Source organism: Falco punctatus, assembly GCF_963210335.1.
Source record: "Falco punctatus genome assembly, chromosome: 6".
NCBI lineage: Eukaryota > Metazoa > Chordata > Aves > Falconiformes > Falconidae > Falco > Falco punctatus.
The window spans coordinates 86,992,534-87,010,497 of record NC_137585.1 but is presented as its reverse complement, the minus strand read 5'-3'; the positions used below and the strand labels follow the sequence as shown (position 1 = coordinate 87,010,497).

Sequence of the window (17,964 nt, the reverse complement as noted above, 5' to 3'; positions counted from 1 at the left end):
ATTTCTCACATTGTCATTTCAGCACGTAGGGTTAGGGTTAGGGTTAATGCTGACCACATTCTTGGGAGAGAAGACCCGCAGCAAGTACTGAGAGCAGGTGTAAGGTAAATGTATGGTCTGGTATTTTTTCCTAGCTCTGAATGCTCTGTTGGAGACTTTCTGAATGCAAAGCTGTTCCTTGATCTTTGGTTCTTTTGGTTCTTGATGGGACAGTGGTCTGTTTAACTCTGTTTTGAAGCAGCTTTCACTTTCAGCATCCAGAAACGTCCTCTATCAGCAAGTTCCGCAACTTTTTTCATGCAATTACTTTATTCAGTTTTACAACACAGAGTATCCTAAATCTCAGGCTGTAAGACGATGACTATTCACCATCTCTGGCTGAAATGACAGGTTATTGTCATGTCCAGTGTCCAGTGAAATGACACTACGTGCTCTCAGATGCAAGGGAAATGCATGCTTCTGCGCTGAAATTGAGATACAGCAAAGAAGCACTTAAATCTTTTCTCACTTTTCAAGCTCCTTGGCCTCATGGAAAGAAGTTGAAGTATTCAGGAACACGGAAATGGTCCTAGAACAGCGGTAACTGCAGTAGGAGGCAGCACAAACTGAATCTTCACCCCAATGTGGAGCCTGCCTCGCCAAGGGGCTGTGTGAAATGGCCAGTGAGTTGAGGGGAAAGGGCTGTGGTCAGCATTTCAAAACGTGTTACGCAGTTGGATCGCGTCGAGGTTGTGTTCTGATGGCTGAAGTGAAACAGACGGCAAAGGGAAGAACCGGGCACACATTCTGGCTTTTCTTGGTGTTAACACCTAAATACATTTTATGTTGGATCCAACACAGCCGTTCCCCAGGTTGCCTCACCACAGATTTGCTCTTGGGAGAGAAGACCCGCAGCAAGTACTGAGAGCAGGTGTAAGGTAAATGTATGGTCTGGTATTTTTTCCTAGCTCTGAATGCTCTGTTGGAGACTTTCTGAATGCAAAGCTGTTCCTTGATCTTTGGTTCTTTTGGTTCTTGATGGGACAGTGGTCTGTTTAACTCTGTTTTGAAGCAGCTTTCACTTTCAGCATCCAAAAACATCCTCTATCAGCAAGTTCCGCAACTTTTTTCATGCAATTACTTTATTCAGTTTTACAACACAGAGTATCCTAAATCTCAGGCTGTAAGACGATGACTATTCACCATCTCTGGCTGAAATGACAGGGTGACATATTTGTGTCCAAAAAATTTGTTAGCCTTGCTCTTTACAGGAACAAACACTGCTTGTAAGAAATTAAGTCAAACTTCAAAAGGCAATCCATGATGCTATGCAATGTGTCACCTTGGGCAGTTTAACAACACATCCTAAAATTAATCTCATTTTACAGCAGCCCTGTACACGTGAAATGCATTTTATTTACAACTATATTCTGTTTTATGTTACATTATGACATTTCTTTATAGATGGGCTGTGCTATCTGGTTTTTTGCTTTATTCAGGTTAATTCAATCCCCAGTTACTTGAATACACTCACCCTATTTCTGCTTTTATTAAGAAAATCTGTACTCAAGTTAGGGTTGTCTGTAATCAGTCAAGACAAGAGGAATTTTTCCTTTGAGAACTTGAATAGTCATGAGAAATTTATTGAAGTCTCTTAAAAAAATCCACCAAGTCAGTTTTCAGAGCATCTGTCTTACCTGCACCACTCATGTAGTAGCTTGAGGCCTCCCTCTGCTCCCCAAACACAGAATTTGTAATACCCCACCTCAAGTTCATAGAAGATGTGAGGAAGGGATGACTTTAATGCACTGTTATACCTAAGGGAACTTAAACCTTCGTGTTCTTTCTTCCGTGGAAGAACAGTGAATATTAATCTATATTAACAGAGAAAATAAGGTCTGTGTTTCTTGTGGAGCTCAAGCAAGGCAATAGAGGACTTGGAGATGAGAAGATGCAGTTAAGAGAAAGGAGAGGTGCCTTTAGTTTCTATTCCAAGGACTTTTTGTTTATTGAAAGCAGCCTTTGGGGAAAAACTACAGTAATCATCCCAGTTTCACAGCTGCCCCTTCTTATTCTGGGTGTGGGCTACCACAATATTCATGGCCTGAGGCAGGGAGGGGGTTACCCCCGCTGCCACAGAAGTCACAGCCAGTGGTGCCGTGGTGCTACATGCACTGTGTGGTTCATGATCTTTGTCTGCAAACCCAACCAGGCTGCAGATCTTCGCACTTTTCAAGAACCCATATGCAGAGCAAGATGAAACAGGTCATAAACCTCAGTCAGACACTATTCAAAACTACAATCTAGTATCTCTTTCCTGACTCCTCCTATGTGTTTTACCTTTCTCTTTTTTTTTACCCCAAACACACCAAACAGGCCCACTGGAGCTGCTGATAGCTTCTGTTTTCATCAGTAGTGAGGCTGCGGGCAGTACACACTACTACCAAAGCTGAACACCATCACTGCTTTAAGTCCAACAGGTAGCACTCAGACACCAGAAGCAAAGTCTGTGGAAAGACCCAGTCAGCTACGTGTGTCTGACACACACGTAAGATTAAACTTAAGCAACATTAAACTCTTCAGATGCCAAATGCCACTTCAGGCATTAGCTTGAGATGCCTGTGTTACAAGCAGAATAGCCCTAGGTTTTCTCTGTAGTTAATATGAGTTTCTACAGAGAGATTCTGACAACCAGGGATTTGAAAAGCAGGAGTAACTACACCTAACAGCATTGTAGACATTTGTCTACAGTAGGGCAGAATAAATTTTAGTTTAGGTTCTTGAGTTGTGGATTACAGTGTGTGGGAGTTACATAAAGCCAATGATCAGGCTTAACGTAAGGGCCTCTATCCTTACTCAGAAATTTTCCTTTGCATTGTTCCAAGTTGTCAGCTATTTGCACATGTACTTCCTTCTGTCTCGTGTGAATTGTTTGACGTTCAAATTGGCTCTGGAGGAAGCTGAGTTTTCTTCCAAAGACAAGTCAAATAGATAATACTTGAGTGATTTCAATTTCAAGGAGAGCCAGAGACTGGACCAACAAGTTCTGCAGGTTGCCTTTGCCAGATCTGCTCAGCCTGAGGAAGCCTGCGCAACAGCACCAGCCACCCACGGGGAAGCAGGCTCCACCCACCAATACATAATCTAGAGGATAAAAAGAAAACACGGTCCTAAAAGCTGAAACATACATGGGTAAAGGTAGATCCTGAACAAAGTATATTTTAAGTGGGAAAAAAAACAAACAACCAAAACCCACTTTATTAGATATGAACTTTTTACTCAAGTTTTCAGTCAACAAGGAATAATTTCATGCCCATGACTATTTCAGCAATACTGACTTTTTTTTTTTTTTTTTACACTAATGGAGCTCCTGTCATATTACAACTGGCCCTAACCAAAATTCTTTTTTTCTCCTTAGTTTACTCCTTAGTTCATTCAAATCTAGGCAGACATCCTTAACAAAAACATCTAGTAAAGAAGAGAATACAGAGCATGCTATCTTACTCTAGTTTACAGAATGCAACACATGGCACATGAAAATATTCTTCTCCAAAGGGACTACTTAATAAAAAAATGAAAGCAGCACCTGTCGTCTTAAAGTGTATTCAAGTGAATATTTTCATAGGTAAAGTTTTGCACTGCAAATTAAGATATTATCATTACAGCAGAAGAGGGAAACATTTTAAAAACTCTTTTTCCTATGAAATCGAAGTTGCTGCTTATTCATGAACTGTTGGAATAAAGAAAACCATCCTTTCATACTCACATCTGTTATGAGACAGTCCTTTTTAAGTGAATCTTTCACTTTTAATTAGTTTGGTAGCCTACAGGGAACAATTGGGTATTGTGATGAAGCTACAATGAATATGGCTTTCCTATGTTGATAACATCATTAAGTTTCATATAGGCAACCTGACAGCTGAGGGGGTTACAATCCTGCAGATACATCAAGTAATAAGTCTTTGCACACATAGATTACATATCAAATTACTGGTGTAGCACAAACTGTTCCATTGCGTATCTTATACAGGACAATTAGGACATACCCATGCTACATTATGAAAGAGACAGCTACCCAAACCAAGTAGACAGGTTTTACCACTAAACTTGTAGGTAGCCTCTCTCAAACATTTAACAATACAACTCAGTATTTAAGTACATACTGACTAAGAATGCATTGTAGTATTTATGTAAGAAACAGGACGGAGCTAAATACCGATTGGTACAAAGATTTTCCGTTGCTTTCCACAGAAGCGGAACTGCAGTGCTGCAATGACAATTTGCTGCCATCTTAAATTATTAAGTCATCAGCAAAATTACATCAAAAGACTTACTGAAAACTCACAGTCAAGACGACAGAGGAAGTTTTTCCAACAGTACTAATTTTGGTTTCAAGTTTAAAGTAAAAGGAGGTAGTGCAGTAAGGTTCAACCCAATTTTACTAATGCCAGGTATATTTGCCAGTGGCCTGTGGGTTGTCTTGTAATGCGATATTTGAAGAGGGTTTGTTTCCATCAGTATGTGTGTGTAAGAAAACATCAGCTGGTCTCCTGGTTTAACATCTTCTCTTTTGTCATACCTGTAAAAAATAAAGGCAACTTATTTACATTCCTCTCTTTAGGTATTAAACATCTCCATTACTGCAAGGGCATGTAGCATCCAAAATGAAACACAAAAGGAACTGTAACGTTCTCAGCTATACCTCTTGATTAAATTAACTAGTACTGGAGAGGAAATAGTATTTTTTAAGAGTTTAGGGAACCAATCATTCCATGCAAGTCTTTCTGCTGCTGTTGTATTAGAAATCAGGACTCCTAGAAAAATTCTCACTAGTCCTCTGAGTAATGTGGAAAAAGGACACGAAAGCCTAAGACTGTAGAAAACTGGACTCATTTTTGTTTTACTCTACAGGAACTGTGGCTTGGATAAGTGTGGGAGTTTTTTGGTGTTTTGTAGGTTTTGGTTGTGGGTTTGTTTTTTTTTTTTTTTGTCTTTCAGCGTTTGCTTGTTTGAATTAAAGCACTTCGGTAGAAACTCTTCTGGTAGGCGTACACTAAAATATGAGCCTCAGACAACAGTAGGGAGAAGACTTCCTTGAACACTTTAGGATAAAGAACAGTCTTGCAATTATAGTACCAACTTGACACTTGTTATTTCTGGGTTCAGTTCCCCATCTACTAAATGTCTGGGTAGGTTGCTTTGGGTCAGCTTTTATAGACCTGTTTAGGTACCTACATATATATATAAATAATGTATTAAAAGATTATATGAAAAGTAACTAGTAAGTTCCAAAACTATTTGATATGTACACTTAAAAGTTATTTCTTAAAAGGAGTTACATTCCTCATGAAGACGCTGTTCTACTTCACAATAGTTAGTTATTCGTTCACTGAAGAGAGTCAGGTGGAAACTACAGCCCAAGAGTTAGGATGCTCACATTGAACATGGCAGCCTGATAAAGTCCTTAATCCAACAACTTCAAAGGGAAAGAATAAGAGAAGTTCACCCCAAAACACTCTGTGTGATTCCAAAGAGGGAGACCTGGATTCCAATCTTTGCTCTACATCCCAGAAAAACATTCTACACCAATGCTAGCTGTGTAACAGTCCAGAAGACAGAGGTTAGGATGGAGGTTACTCACCTTTAGTTTATAACAAGACAGTCTTAGGCATCTACCTATAAGACCAGGGGTGCTCAAACTACGGCCCGTGGGCTGGATACGGCCCCCCAGGGTCCTCAATCCACCCCCCTGGTATTTACAGACCCCCAGCCGGGGGTTGGGGGGGGAAACCAAGCAGCCGCAGATGGCTGCCTGCCGCTTCATCCGCCCGCTGGCCCCTGGTTAAAGAGTTTGAGGACCCCTGTATAAGACTGTCCATGCTCTCTAACCCAAACGAAGATCAGTGCCCGGTTCTTCACCCTTTCTGTTGCCCTTTTCTATGAACTGGTTTCTACTAGCTTTTGGAGCTCCTGTTTTTAGGCACCTGATTCCTCCCACGCACTCCACGAGCAGCTTACTCAGGGATGCAGCTTTTCTTACAGGCATGGACACTGGCAGTTAAGTGGTGCAATCCCAACCCTACATACCCTTAAATGCACCTCGGAGTAAATCCAGGCTGCGTCTTTCAACATATGTGTCTTTGCAGGCCTAGCCTCTTATCTGCCTGAATTCTCTCTGAAAAACTGGAAACAATCTCAATTCCTATTATTATAATGCTCCACGACATAGCAGTCATTAACATTTCAGATATTTAAAGCAAGTACTTTACAGCAAACTAGAGGATTTGTGTGGATTGTTAACTAAAATTATGGCAACCCAGAAGAGACCCCAGGCTCATAGAATCCAGAGGTGTCAATAAACACACTGTATAATGCAGAATTAAACTTTGCACACTGAAGTGCTTTCTTCTAAAAAAAAAAAAATAAATGCTTGCACACTGATTTCATCTGCTACTTCCAAAAAGATCACAATACCACTTAAGGAGCTATATGAGTCCAAGCTGGCAGAAGGAACGGCATACTTTGTAACAACTTTACCAACTACTAATTTTGCATTTTCTTCATCAGCAAATAAAAGGGCCTTTCATCTGGCTGCAAGCATTTCTGAATTTTATTATTTTAAATGCTTTAAGCTTACACAGCGTATTTATTCCTGGTTCAAAGAGACTGTACTAATTGAAGACAAGATTGTAACACCTGTTCTGTGTAAGAATCTGCATCAAGCTTCTTTTAATCATCCTTTGAACTAAAATAATGGATCACTTGCATTTTTCTTGAGGCAAATAGATCTAATCTGAGCACACCAGTGAAAGCTGTTAACTTCAAGACACTTTTATTTATGGATTGTAGCTATCCTGATGAATCATCAGCCTTCATAGCCACTCCATCCATAAATCTGTTTTCACCTGATGTACATAGTCTATGAAGATGGAAAGTTGGTTCTCACCTATCTGAAAGGCTGTCACTTCCTTGGATGAAGGGAAAATGGACAGCTGGTGCCACTAAACTCTGCATTATTGTCTGTCAGACAAAGCGGTAGTCCTGTGTATGATGCTCAGCTGAGGATTTTCCCTGTTTTTTTTAATGTGAAACTTTATGACGAACCAGCCCTCTCTTGAGGCTTTTTTATGATGAGTAAAGATAAAAATGAGAGAGACAAACTGTTCTGTAGCTGCAACACTATGAAATCCATCAGTGACAGGGATATTATTCATTTGCTTCCCAATCCCACTACACTACAGCCTTAGAAGCCCAACACAACCCAAACCCCACGACCTCAAAAAGCTCATTGGAATTATGCACGCATTCAGGGACTAGAGGTGTGTTCAGAGTAACACGCGTACTTAAGTATATTCAAAAAAAGAACGACTGGAACATTTTAGCTATCATGTATGTTCTACACTTGTACTCTAACAGTTCAAAGTCTTCTCCTGACTGTTTGCGGCTTAAGACTTTTCTCTAGATTGAACATGCAAAAACCAATTTGGAATAAACACTGGATTGGTAACTGTCAAAGAAATTCAGCTTTAAACTGTCCATATCCTCACAACATTATAAAGAGCACACAGAAATAATACAAGGCATAGCAAGCTCCATGATTTTTGTAATTCCCCCAGAAGCACACTTTTCCCTTCTTCCTCTCTGTTTCCAAATACTTTTATCTCTAAACATACCAATAATTAAATTATGTTTGTTCATCTGATCCTAAAGAGTGTAACTGGCAAAACCAAACTCCACACTCAGAGTACTTCTTAAACCAGAATCTGCTTGTATTGCTTTTGTTTTGTGCGAGTATGAAGTGAGGTTTTCTGTCACTTTCTGCTGAATTACTTTCATTAAGATGACAATTTAAATTGGGAACCTACACTTCAGCTGAAGAGGTAGGCCTAAAAAACAGAAAGGTGCTTTTTTTTTTTTTGGTCTGCAACCTGGAAACTAAACAATGCCATCCCATAAATGTCTCCTGCTATTAATTTCAATATTTTGATTCTTAAAACTGTATGTCACTGCTGGTCATGGTAACAAAGCACTCAAATGCTTTCTGAGAGCTAATGAACGTGACTGATAGCCCACAACAGCAGCTTCAATGCTACCTATGTGAAGGATGTTCCACATAAAAATAAGACTTTGAGTATTAATATGCACATAAGTCCCACATTGCCAGACATCATTCAAAACCAAACAAAATCAGAAGATACCTCCACAATTATATACACTGCTATGCCAAGAGCAGAAAAGCGTTCATATACAGCTGTGTTTTACAAGATCTAGTGAGATATCAAATATAGCTGCATTAAAGATACCGGTGTTTTAGTAAGATAATGTTTTGCGCTGTTTCTGATATCCTTAAAACATTCTATGCTATTCGGGCATAGAACCAACCAAAATAATTAAAAAACACTGTAGTGCTCCACTTCTGAAATGGCAACACTGCATACATCAAAATTTTCTCAAGATCCACATTGTTCTTGACCTGGCTTAATAAATACGCTATACCAGAAATGGTATCTGTGATGCCTGCCTCTCTGCATATACAGAAAAAGGAAAAAGCAGGTTCCTGTCTTCAGATCAAAATATTTCATTCGTAACATACCTCCAATCTGAATTGATTTCTAGAAACCGAGAAACTCCTGTTTGTGCTGCAGCCACGTCAATATGAACAGACACGTCTACACAAATGAAGAAAACAAAATTGTTTCAAAATAATTCTAAGAACACTCTGATTAATAGATTAACAAAATAGTAACAGAAAAGATGCATTTAAGCAGTGTGAAGAAGTAATATCCAATACATGTAAAAATACACTAACAAAAGAACTCTGCAATTGAAATTTGGTCAACGTACCTCAAGCCAACTTTACGTACCTGCTGTTGAAGGTACCAACTCATGCAACTTCTGAATTGCCACTCCTCCAGGATAATTGAAATGTGAAACATATAAAGATGTTCCTGAATAAGCAGCATTAACTAGAAGATGCATTATAACAAAGAAAGATCCAAGTTTGTACAGCCAAGATTTCCGGTGGTTATTCAGACTGTTGAGGGAGGAAAAAATGAGTCAGAATAAATTTTTTTCTTTCATACTGGTCATCGACTATCATGACAGAACTTTTATGAAAACCCCACTGCTAGATAACAAAGATTAACGCACGCTTTACCACAATTGTGTGTATGGAATGCAATTACTATCCATTTCTAAAAGAATAGCTTCTAGTACCATTTAAATTAGAATATTCTCATTAATAAAGCTAATACAAGCTCATCAATAAAGCTAAGTATTTCTGTGTTTAAAACCTTTAGTTACAAATATATTCTCTTTGAAAGAAGTTTAGAGTTCAATTTGTTTACTCAATATACCCAAGTTTAACTATTTAATACAAACTCCATATTTCATGAGCCCCACCTGTGTATTAAAACTATATCCTAAGGTAAGTTACGTTGACAACACAGTCGTGCACTGGAATGTGTCTTTTTCTCTGTTGGATAAAACAAACTGAATTTTAACAGCGTAACAGTAAAATCAGGGCTCTGTTCTCAAGACTGCCCCAGAGCTGCCAAATGGTACTGTCCATTTAATTTTTCTGTGTCTCCATTTCCCTCATTAGTCGAATGGGAACAACGATACAGACCTCCTTTCTAGAACATACGAAGATCTCAAGATGATCCAGATTCCAAGATTGAAAGAACCACATAAAAATAGCAGTAGTAGTTTTTTCTCTTGCATTTTCAGAGAAAAAAAAATACAATAGAATTTTGAACTTACATTCGTGAGCACATTTTAGCAGCCACTATGTTGAAGACAGGGAAAGTATATATGATGAAACGCAGCTCTTTGTGTGGGAGAAACGAATACAAGAAAATAAAGCCCAGCGCTGGCAAAAGTAATATCCGAGTTCTCTTTTCTGCTACACCTAAAGGTACAAATACAATGCTGCATCCCAAAGCACGAGGCAGGGCTGAATAGAAATACCACAAGAATGGGGAAGTCTTCAAGGTGAAAAGGAGAGTTAAGGATGTTTTCACTGCTAACAAGCAAAGTAGCTATTTTTTACAGTAGTACGCACAAATTTAGCAAGTATGTAGTATACTTCTTGTGTATCACATTATTTCAGGCATTTGGTTTCCTGCCTTACCCTTTGAGAAATAAAAGCAATTGCCTAACTACATTCACATCACCCAACAGAGGCACATCAGATGGCGCTAACGACGGGCAACGTGAAAAAACAAGGGGAAGAAATCTGGCTGTACATTTGTAGAACACAAAAAAGCAAGAAGAAACAGTCAAGCAGAGGAAAGTTAACATTCATAGAAAAATCTAAGAAACTGATACTGTCTCATAACAAAAAGCTAGCTGAAAAATAGAATTTAACAGTGTAACTGAGACTCAGGAATAGATTACGTCAAGTCTTCGCTTTGGCTGGTAGTGTTCAATAGATCTTTTCCCTGGATGTTTCAAAGGATACTCCCCAGCTGGAACTTTTGTTTAATATCGTATTATACCAGAGCACTTTCCCCTCAGGCCACACAAGTTGCCTCCAAAATAAAGAATCCACAGCAACTGTTAGCCCTAAAAGAATTAAAAAAAATAATAATATATATATATCTGTGTGAAGTAAACTAGGGAAAAGCAAACTAGCACAAGCAAATTGCACATTTACTGATGAGATCAACATAAACTGGAACATGTACTGTAAGCCTCACTCAAAGCCACAGAAAACGTTGAATCTGTCTGTCTTGCAGTGGAAATGCAGGGGAGGGAGGCACTTCTTAACAGAAGTTGTAACAGAAGCATGTTAGATAGGAATCTGATTGAGATTTGTCCTGCTCCAACCCCATGTGTGAAAAGCAATGGTTGAAGTTTGTTGTAAGAGTACTAGAGCATTAAATGCAATGAATGGTAAGAAAACAAGGTTAACCTCAAATGGTACTAAATGGATTTTTATTGTAAAGCTTTTAAGTTAAGAAAAACAAAAAACCAAAAAGCCCTAAGGGCCTGGTCACCAGAGCAGTCAGTCAAATTTCCAGACTTCTGCTGAATGTGTTACGTGGCATTTGTTTTTTCCAAGCAAGCACTTACCCAACCAAAAAATTCCAGCAGGAACAGCATGGGAAAGCACCTTGAAAATGGAGATTCTTTTAGTTAATAACGTCACCAGGAGCATGAGGCCTAAGAATATGCAAAGCTCCGATCTGAAGACTATGATTGCCAAAGCTGAGAACCAAATGAACGGCCTTTGCTTTTGCTGTATCCAAAACGTCAATGCCAAGAGCACTGCAAATATAAATAAAACACATGTCCAACACACAGAACTATTGGTTTTCTAAAGGGCAACACTTTTCTCAAATGCTAGCATCTTGTTCTCTAACTTCTCACCAATCCTCCCTTCCAAACAATGCTATGTAATTATTATTTCTGAGTATCAGCTGAGGAGTTAGTTTATTCTCTTGGCTGAGTATATCCTCTGTTCATGGTAACAACAACCCATTTCAAATGTGAAAGTGAGATTACAGACTACTGCTAAGGGAGAAGGAACAATAAATCCATTTGCGTGGTTAGATGGAGACACACTGTATCTCTACAGATGAAGTTGCCTCTGTTTTTTCACAGTTTAAATCACGTAACACCGACTACATAGTAAAGTGGTCATGATCCTAAGGAAAACGTGTGAAATGCTAGTATTACAAAACCATGAAACAACTTGTAATATTTAATACCTGCAGAAATTATCAGAGAAGTTTATTACTACACAGTTTATCTGAGAATTCAACTGCTTTTGGTTTTCAGTTCTGATTTATACAGGTTCTTACACCAACCTCATTTTATTAGTTGAGCAACTTGCACTGAAGCATTGACTCAGCTAGTATCTGTTACACATGATTAATCTTCCCCCTCATCATCTCTGGGGAAAAACTTAATGTTTAGAGTAAGGTTTTGGACTTTGATTCCACTCCCCCACCCCCCACCCCCTTTACTTTAATTGCACAAACTGCTTCATTTGTACATAACTCCAGAAGAGGAAGGTAGAGATGTTGTGGTGGGGGTTTGTTCCAGTCTCATGAGAAAGCCAGCTGTTTCCTGTGCAGAAAAAGTTCACAGATTTTCTGAACTTCAGGTGTACCTACTGCCTTTTTAATAGTTCTATGTTTTATGCATCAGATATATGTACTCAAATCTCTAGTTAATTAAAGCCATCTGACAAACTCCACATATACTCAGATTCAATAAAAGTTGCTTCAACAGCCACTGTAAGCATATACAGTACAAAAAAAAAAAATCACAACTACTTCAGTTTTCTAGTCTTGTTATCACACAGTTTAGTCAAGCACATACATTCATTTGGTCTGAGTGCACATCTTCTGTGCTGTAACTATTGATACATTTGAGAAGAATTTTTAAATTTTTTAATTATTCCTATGCAAATACTTACCAAAAGGAAGTGCAAACACATTAGGGAGGGTTCGTGTGCAGTAGAACATCAAATGAAACTGAGTAACCGAGATGAGACAGAAGATTGTTGATGTAGTTGCTCCAAACTGCTTTCTAACTTCTTTCTGCAGCTTCCACAAAGTGTAAATCACACTGAGCCCCAAGCTTCCTCGGACTATTAGAATAAAAATGTGAAATAAGAGTAATATTAGACGGACGACTGACTTAACAACCATGGTACATAATGTAATGGGAGGAAGTTATGAAGAATAATACTGAAGATATCACAATATAACTCACTCCAAACTAAAAAAAAACAAAATTCCCCATTAGTTTATCTACCTTTAACATGCATGATACTTCTGCACAATAGTCAAATGTTTCTCTGCCCAAGTTAAACAATGTTTTCTGAAGCATATACAGAAGTACACACTGGAGTGTATTCTCTGAAGACACTTGCTTTTTCTGACATTTGTTAGCACAGACTTTCTCTGTGCTGTTAAGTTACCCCAAAGAGGGGTAACTAGAGAATTGCCATGCTGACTCTAAGTACATACAGTTTGAAAAATCCCTCATTAAAGAAAAGAATATCACATTTCGGTCATTGATGCAAACACTGAATGTTACAACACCCATTAGTCCAGTAGTAAAAACATCTCTATTCTAAGGATTTAAAGTTCTCATACCTATCAACTGGGAGTAAAACTTGGACATTCTTAGCACAGAAAGTACGTATATAGCTGGGCTGGAAAGAGCAGCAATAAAAATCGGTCCAAGGAACGTTCTTGGGACAACTCCAGGAAATTCATGATGGTCATACTGCAAAAAGGAAAATCTAAGTATGATAGGCAAATCAGAAACAAAGGAAAACTGGGATAAATCATATTCACATTGCATTTATCCTACTCATATAGCAGGGAATTGCTATCTTTAACACTATCTGAGGAGGAACACCTTCTTTCCAATTTACCTTATCCAAGTCCAGTTGGTGGTACACCACATCATGGATAGCTTGTAGGTTAAAGCTTTCCTCCACTTTTGTAAAAGGACAGACAGTTAAATGAACAAAGGCCACAACAATAATCAGCAGCAGCAATGGGAATGACCGCCCACTCGAGCTCCTCTTCTGAGCCATCTTGCCTTCAAAATTGACATATATTCTATTATTATTAAAAAGAAAATCAAAAGAAAATACATTAACAACATGGCATGAAGTGTACAAACAGGAAAAGAAAAAGACTGATAATTCAAGGAAAACATACTACAGTAGCGTACAAGTTTAACCAGTCTAATAAAACATAATCCACCCAATTATTATTATTATTTTTAATACGTTCAGTGTATCAAGTAGATCGCAAAAAAACATATTCAGGCAGCATTTCAGGATTTATGCCACCTTCTGTAAATGCAAAGGTTTTAGTTTTCACCTAAAAAACCACTCAGACAATACAGACCCAACTTAAAGTATTTCCCTTTGCATTCCATACTGCCACCACTGCTGAGAGTGCCATCTCAATTACATCTGCACTTTGTGGGAGAGGCAGCTTTGTAACTTATTCTCACTTTAATCACACACTGGATTTATACATGATCTTTAGAACATACTCTCTCATTTGTCTAGAACTCTGAAACTAGTGGGAGAGGAACCACAAGGATGAGAAATTGTTCAGAATAGAGTACTTTGATCTTCTGAGTTTGCCAGCAGCTAGGTCTGGACGTGATGAGTGAAAGATGAACCCCCTTCCACACCCACACCACATGACACTATGGCACAAGATGGTCTGAACCCCGTCCTTCGCACTCCTACCCAGAAACGATGGCCACCTCTCCCTAGTGCTTAGTTTCACAACACTGCTGAGCCATTCTTATGGGAGCATTTATGTATATTACGATGCATAATACGTATATTATGATTTGTTTTAACATGAAGATAAAATCACGTGTCCAGGTGACGATAGAGCAAATAAGCATAGGTATTGTCATGGGTAAACAGTTAATCTTCTCGGGTTTCAGATTATAAACCAGTAAAAAAAGCCAACACACAGTTATTTTCCATGACCATTTCCAGCAAAAACATGGTAATTACTTCATGTTCTTTTAATTTAAGCTTCCCACTTTTTATAAGTCTGCAATTTAAAAAAAAGATGAGATTTTGATTATTGCTATTCTTGTTCTGTTCTCACAGAACTTCAGGGTACAACTGGGGTTTTGGTTAGAGATGTTTTCTCCCATGTTTTGGTCTAAATAAATCATCCATCAAACAGATATAAAATAGCCGTCAGATTTGCTAGGATCACTTAGCAACTGCCTCCTAGAGTTACTTTTTCCTGAACTGCTGTTTGTCCTGCTCATTAGTAAAAATAAACAGTGAGGTAATGTTCCTTATCTTCACAGCTAACACCAATAAATCCCAGCGTTTGTGTACTTCCTGTAAACCCCATGTATCTGCTTATTAATTTATATACCTCAATGACTGCATCGCTTTTTCTCATGATTGCCGCTGTTAAGTCTATAACTGAAGCTCTAACCCTGCGCTCAGACAGCTCTGTCATAGGTTCTTATGATTTCAGCTTGTTCTGCAATAAACACAACATCCCAGGAAGTGGGGAGAGATCCTTTTAACCTGTGCCTGGTATTACTTCTTTACAAGGATGGATAAAAATGGGTTATGCTAAGACAGGATCCTTTTCCCACAGCAGTAATAAAAAACTTATGGGACTGACATCAGGAACACTTCAAGAAATGTTGAGCAGGAGTTAAACCTCCGCACAGGGCAATTTATCCTGTACAAATTCTTGTCTCTAGAAAGCTCCCTTGCTGAATTCTTTCAATAGAGGCTTCTCATGTTCCTGCCCAAGCTTACCCAAGAGAAAAATGGACGCTGAAGGATCAATCCACCACTGCATACAGCAACGCAGGCATATGAGTAGCTTGTCTATCATGTGAAACAACATATAACATACACCAGCAAGGTAGGTATTCCTCACTCCCAATTCACAGCTTCTTACTATTTCAGGTACTTTAATACCCAATGAATCCTTGTAAAAGGACCCAAGTGGCAAGCAGTTCTATTGTTCCCTTCTTAACTGTATCAGTTGTATAATAAAGAGATGTTATCTTCACCTATAAATACTGCAGTCATTATACTCTGACCAATCTACAATATAGCCTGCCCCTACTATCTTTAGCTGATCACCACATGAATAATTAGTTCCAACTTCCTAAATCGTCAGAATAACAGTGAAGCTGCAGATCCCATACAGAGTTTATCAGAAGGCTTTTTTTTTTAATCTTGTTGCCTTCAATCTCTTTGTATGCCTGAAGAAAGTAAGCTTGCCGGCATGCTCACACATTCTGAAGATAATTATATGCATTATACATACTGAGACTCCCTGAAGGGAAACACGCTAGAAGATAAAAACCCAAAGCATGAAGACAACACCTAGGTTTATGAGATAAAGCCTAATAAATTTAGTGGTCTTGTCAAGACTCAAGATAACTTGCTCTGTCAAAAACTGATGCCGACGAATCTCAAAATTCAAGTGGAATTTATTAAGACAGGTAGACACTGAAATTTATGTTTAGAATAAATTTACCATATAAAAGCAAATTACTTGCAATTACAGCTTTTATTTTTTAATGCCAAAACCACAAAAACAGATTTTCACTTAATAAATTATTTTAATGATGAAGGTTAGAAGAATATCTTAAGCACATACAAATAGTTTTATTCATTATTAATAACCTAACGTTAGTATAATCTTCCTCAGACCTGTACAATGTAGCCCCATTGACTCCCCCCCTCCAGATGTCTCCATCAAGGATGAATCATGGAAGAGTAAAGATTTTCAACACACAGAATTCATCCCTTCTTGGGATTAAACCGAGTGAAAATAAATTGTCTTCTTACACTAAAAAAAAAAGGATGAAGCACTTTAATAAAAAATGGTTTTTTTTTTTTTTTTTATATTTTTCCTGTGGAAGTGGCATTAGTTCCGATAATGGACTTTCTACTCTTTCCATGAAAGATCTACCATATTTAGCTCACTGATGTTTTCCAGACATTCGTAAGTGTAAATATGTTAAAGAGTTTGGCAGCCAAACTGCTTGTTGAATCTGCCTACAGAAACTCCATTTCACTCCCTCACATGCTCTGTATGGAGGCACCTAAGCACAGTCACCAACAGCATCCCATCACAAGGCCCTCCCTTTTTAGCTTGATCTAGCTTTGGTAAAACCTGTCATATTTTCTTCAATTTTCATGGTTTTTTTCCTATGCTTTAATTTAATAGCTCTGGCAACTTCGCCCTATAGCTAACTTCTGAATGAGGACAGAATTAAACTTTGTAGTTGCCGGGACTGCTTTTTCTTCATTTGTAAGAGGGAACACAACAGTTACTATTCTTATATACATTTCCTCATGAGTCGGGGGGGGGTAAGAAACAAAATCTTAAAAATAAATCAAGACAAAAACGAGAAGAGGAAGCTGAGGCAGGAAAGGCAATCCGGACAGCACCAGATACGAAGGTGCAACCAAGCTACGCAGCGTCACTCTCCGGACGGGGGAGGGCACACACAGAACGCCCTCGACCGAAAAAACCCTCCCCGCAGCCCCCCGCCCGCCCCGCCGCGGCCCGACCCCTCTAGCGGCCGGCAGCCGCCCGCCGCCACGCCCGGGGCTCCGTGCGCCGCCGGACCCGCCGAGCTCCACGCCCGGGCGGCGGCGACGCGTCCGGATGGCCGGCAGCCTGCCCGCCACGGCCGGCCCGCCACGGCCGGCGCGCCCCGGGCGGATTTACGGTTCCTCCCTCGGGGCGCTCCAGGACGGCAGCACAACGCCACCCGCCGCTCGCGTGGGCCACCGCGGCGGACACCGTCCGTCCCGCCCGCCCGCTGGCCGGCGCCGCGCGCGCCCCCTCAGGCGGCGCCCGCCCTGCCCTGCCCTGCCCTGCGCCGCTCCCGCCCGCCCGCCCGCCGCAGCCGGGAGCCGGGCAGCCGGGGGCGCTGGCGGCGCACTGCCGCGCGGTTGCAGCCGCAGCCCGGCGGGCGCCTCCGCGGCTGCCGGGGACGCGCTCCGCCCGGTTGCGGCGAACGAACGGGCCCGCTGGCAGCCGCTGCCCCGCTCCGCACACCCGCGGCCGTTACCTCCCGCCGCTCCCGCCCCGCCAGCCGGCCCGGGCGCAGCGCCCTCGGCCCGGCCCGGCCTGCACTCACCGCCCGGGCGTCCACGTGGCCGCCCCGCAGAGGGCGCCGGCAGGAGGGGGCTGGCGGCGGGAGGCGGGAGGGGGGAGCCAGCCCCGTGCCCACGTGACTGCCCCGCCGGCCAGCCATATTAGGTGAGGGCAGGGCGCCCCCCCGCCCCCCGCCCCCCGCCCGCAAAGGCGCTCCGAGGCGGCGGCCAGATACAAATGGCGGACGGAGCTGAAGCCGCGCCGCAGCTCGCGCCTGCCCATTCTTCCGGCGGCGGCGCGCGAGGCCGACGAGCGCTGCCCCTTCAGACCGCCCCCCGCCACGCCCCCTGCTCGGCTCCCTGCGCACGCGGGGGGCTCCGATTGGTCC

The 17,964-nt window shown here is 40.8% G+C and overlaps 1 protein-coding gene across 2 annotated transcripts; it reads right to left on the bottom strand.

Annotated features, from left to right (window-relative positions):
- Positions 1-3,219: 3,219 nt before the first annotated feature.
- ALG12 (ALG12 alpha-1,6-mannosyltransferase) lies at positions 3,220-17,875 on the bottom strand. 2 transcript variants are annotated; one of them, XM_080391458.1, is made up of 10 exons: positions 17,620-17,875; positions 13,376-13,565; positions 13,092-13,224; positions 12,407-12,580; positions 11,056-11,250; positions 10,442-10,545; positions 9,742-9,965; positions 8,844-9,013; positions 8,573-8,648; positions 3,220-4,558 (listed from the first exon to the last, which is right to left on the bottom strand). In XM_080391458.1, the coding sequence occupies exons 1-10, from the start codon at positions 17,856-17,858 to the stop codon at positions 4,327-4,329; spliced, it is 1,737 nt and encodes a 578-aa protein (XP_080247584.1). In that variant the 5' UTR covers positions 17,859-17,875; the 3' UTR covers positions 3,220-4,326. The 2 variants fall into 2 exon arrangements, with proteins under 2 accessions (XP_080247584.1, XP_080247585.1); XM_080391459.1 differs by having other exon boundaries at positions 13,376-13,545; positions 17,620-17,740.
- Positions 17,876-17,964: the final 89 nt, after the last annotated feature.

Coding starts and splice junctions, on each gene's coding strand:
- ALG12 (XM_080391458.1), bottom strand. CDS start 17,858: ATGGGCAGGCGCGAGCTGCGGCGCGGCTTCAGCTCCGTCCGCCATTTG. Junction 9,966..10,441: donor ACAAAAGTTCCAGCTGGGGA/GTATCCTTTGAA, acceptor TTCACCTTGAAG/ACTTCCCCATTCTTGTGGTA. Junction 4,559..8,572: donor GAAATCAATTCAGATTGGAG/GTATGTTACGAA, acceptor TATTTTTTACAG/GTATGACAAAAGAGAAGATG.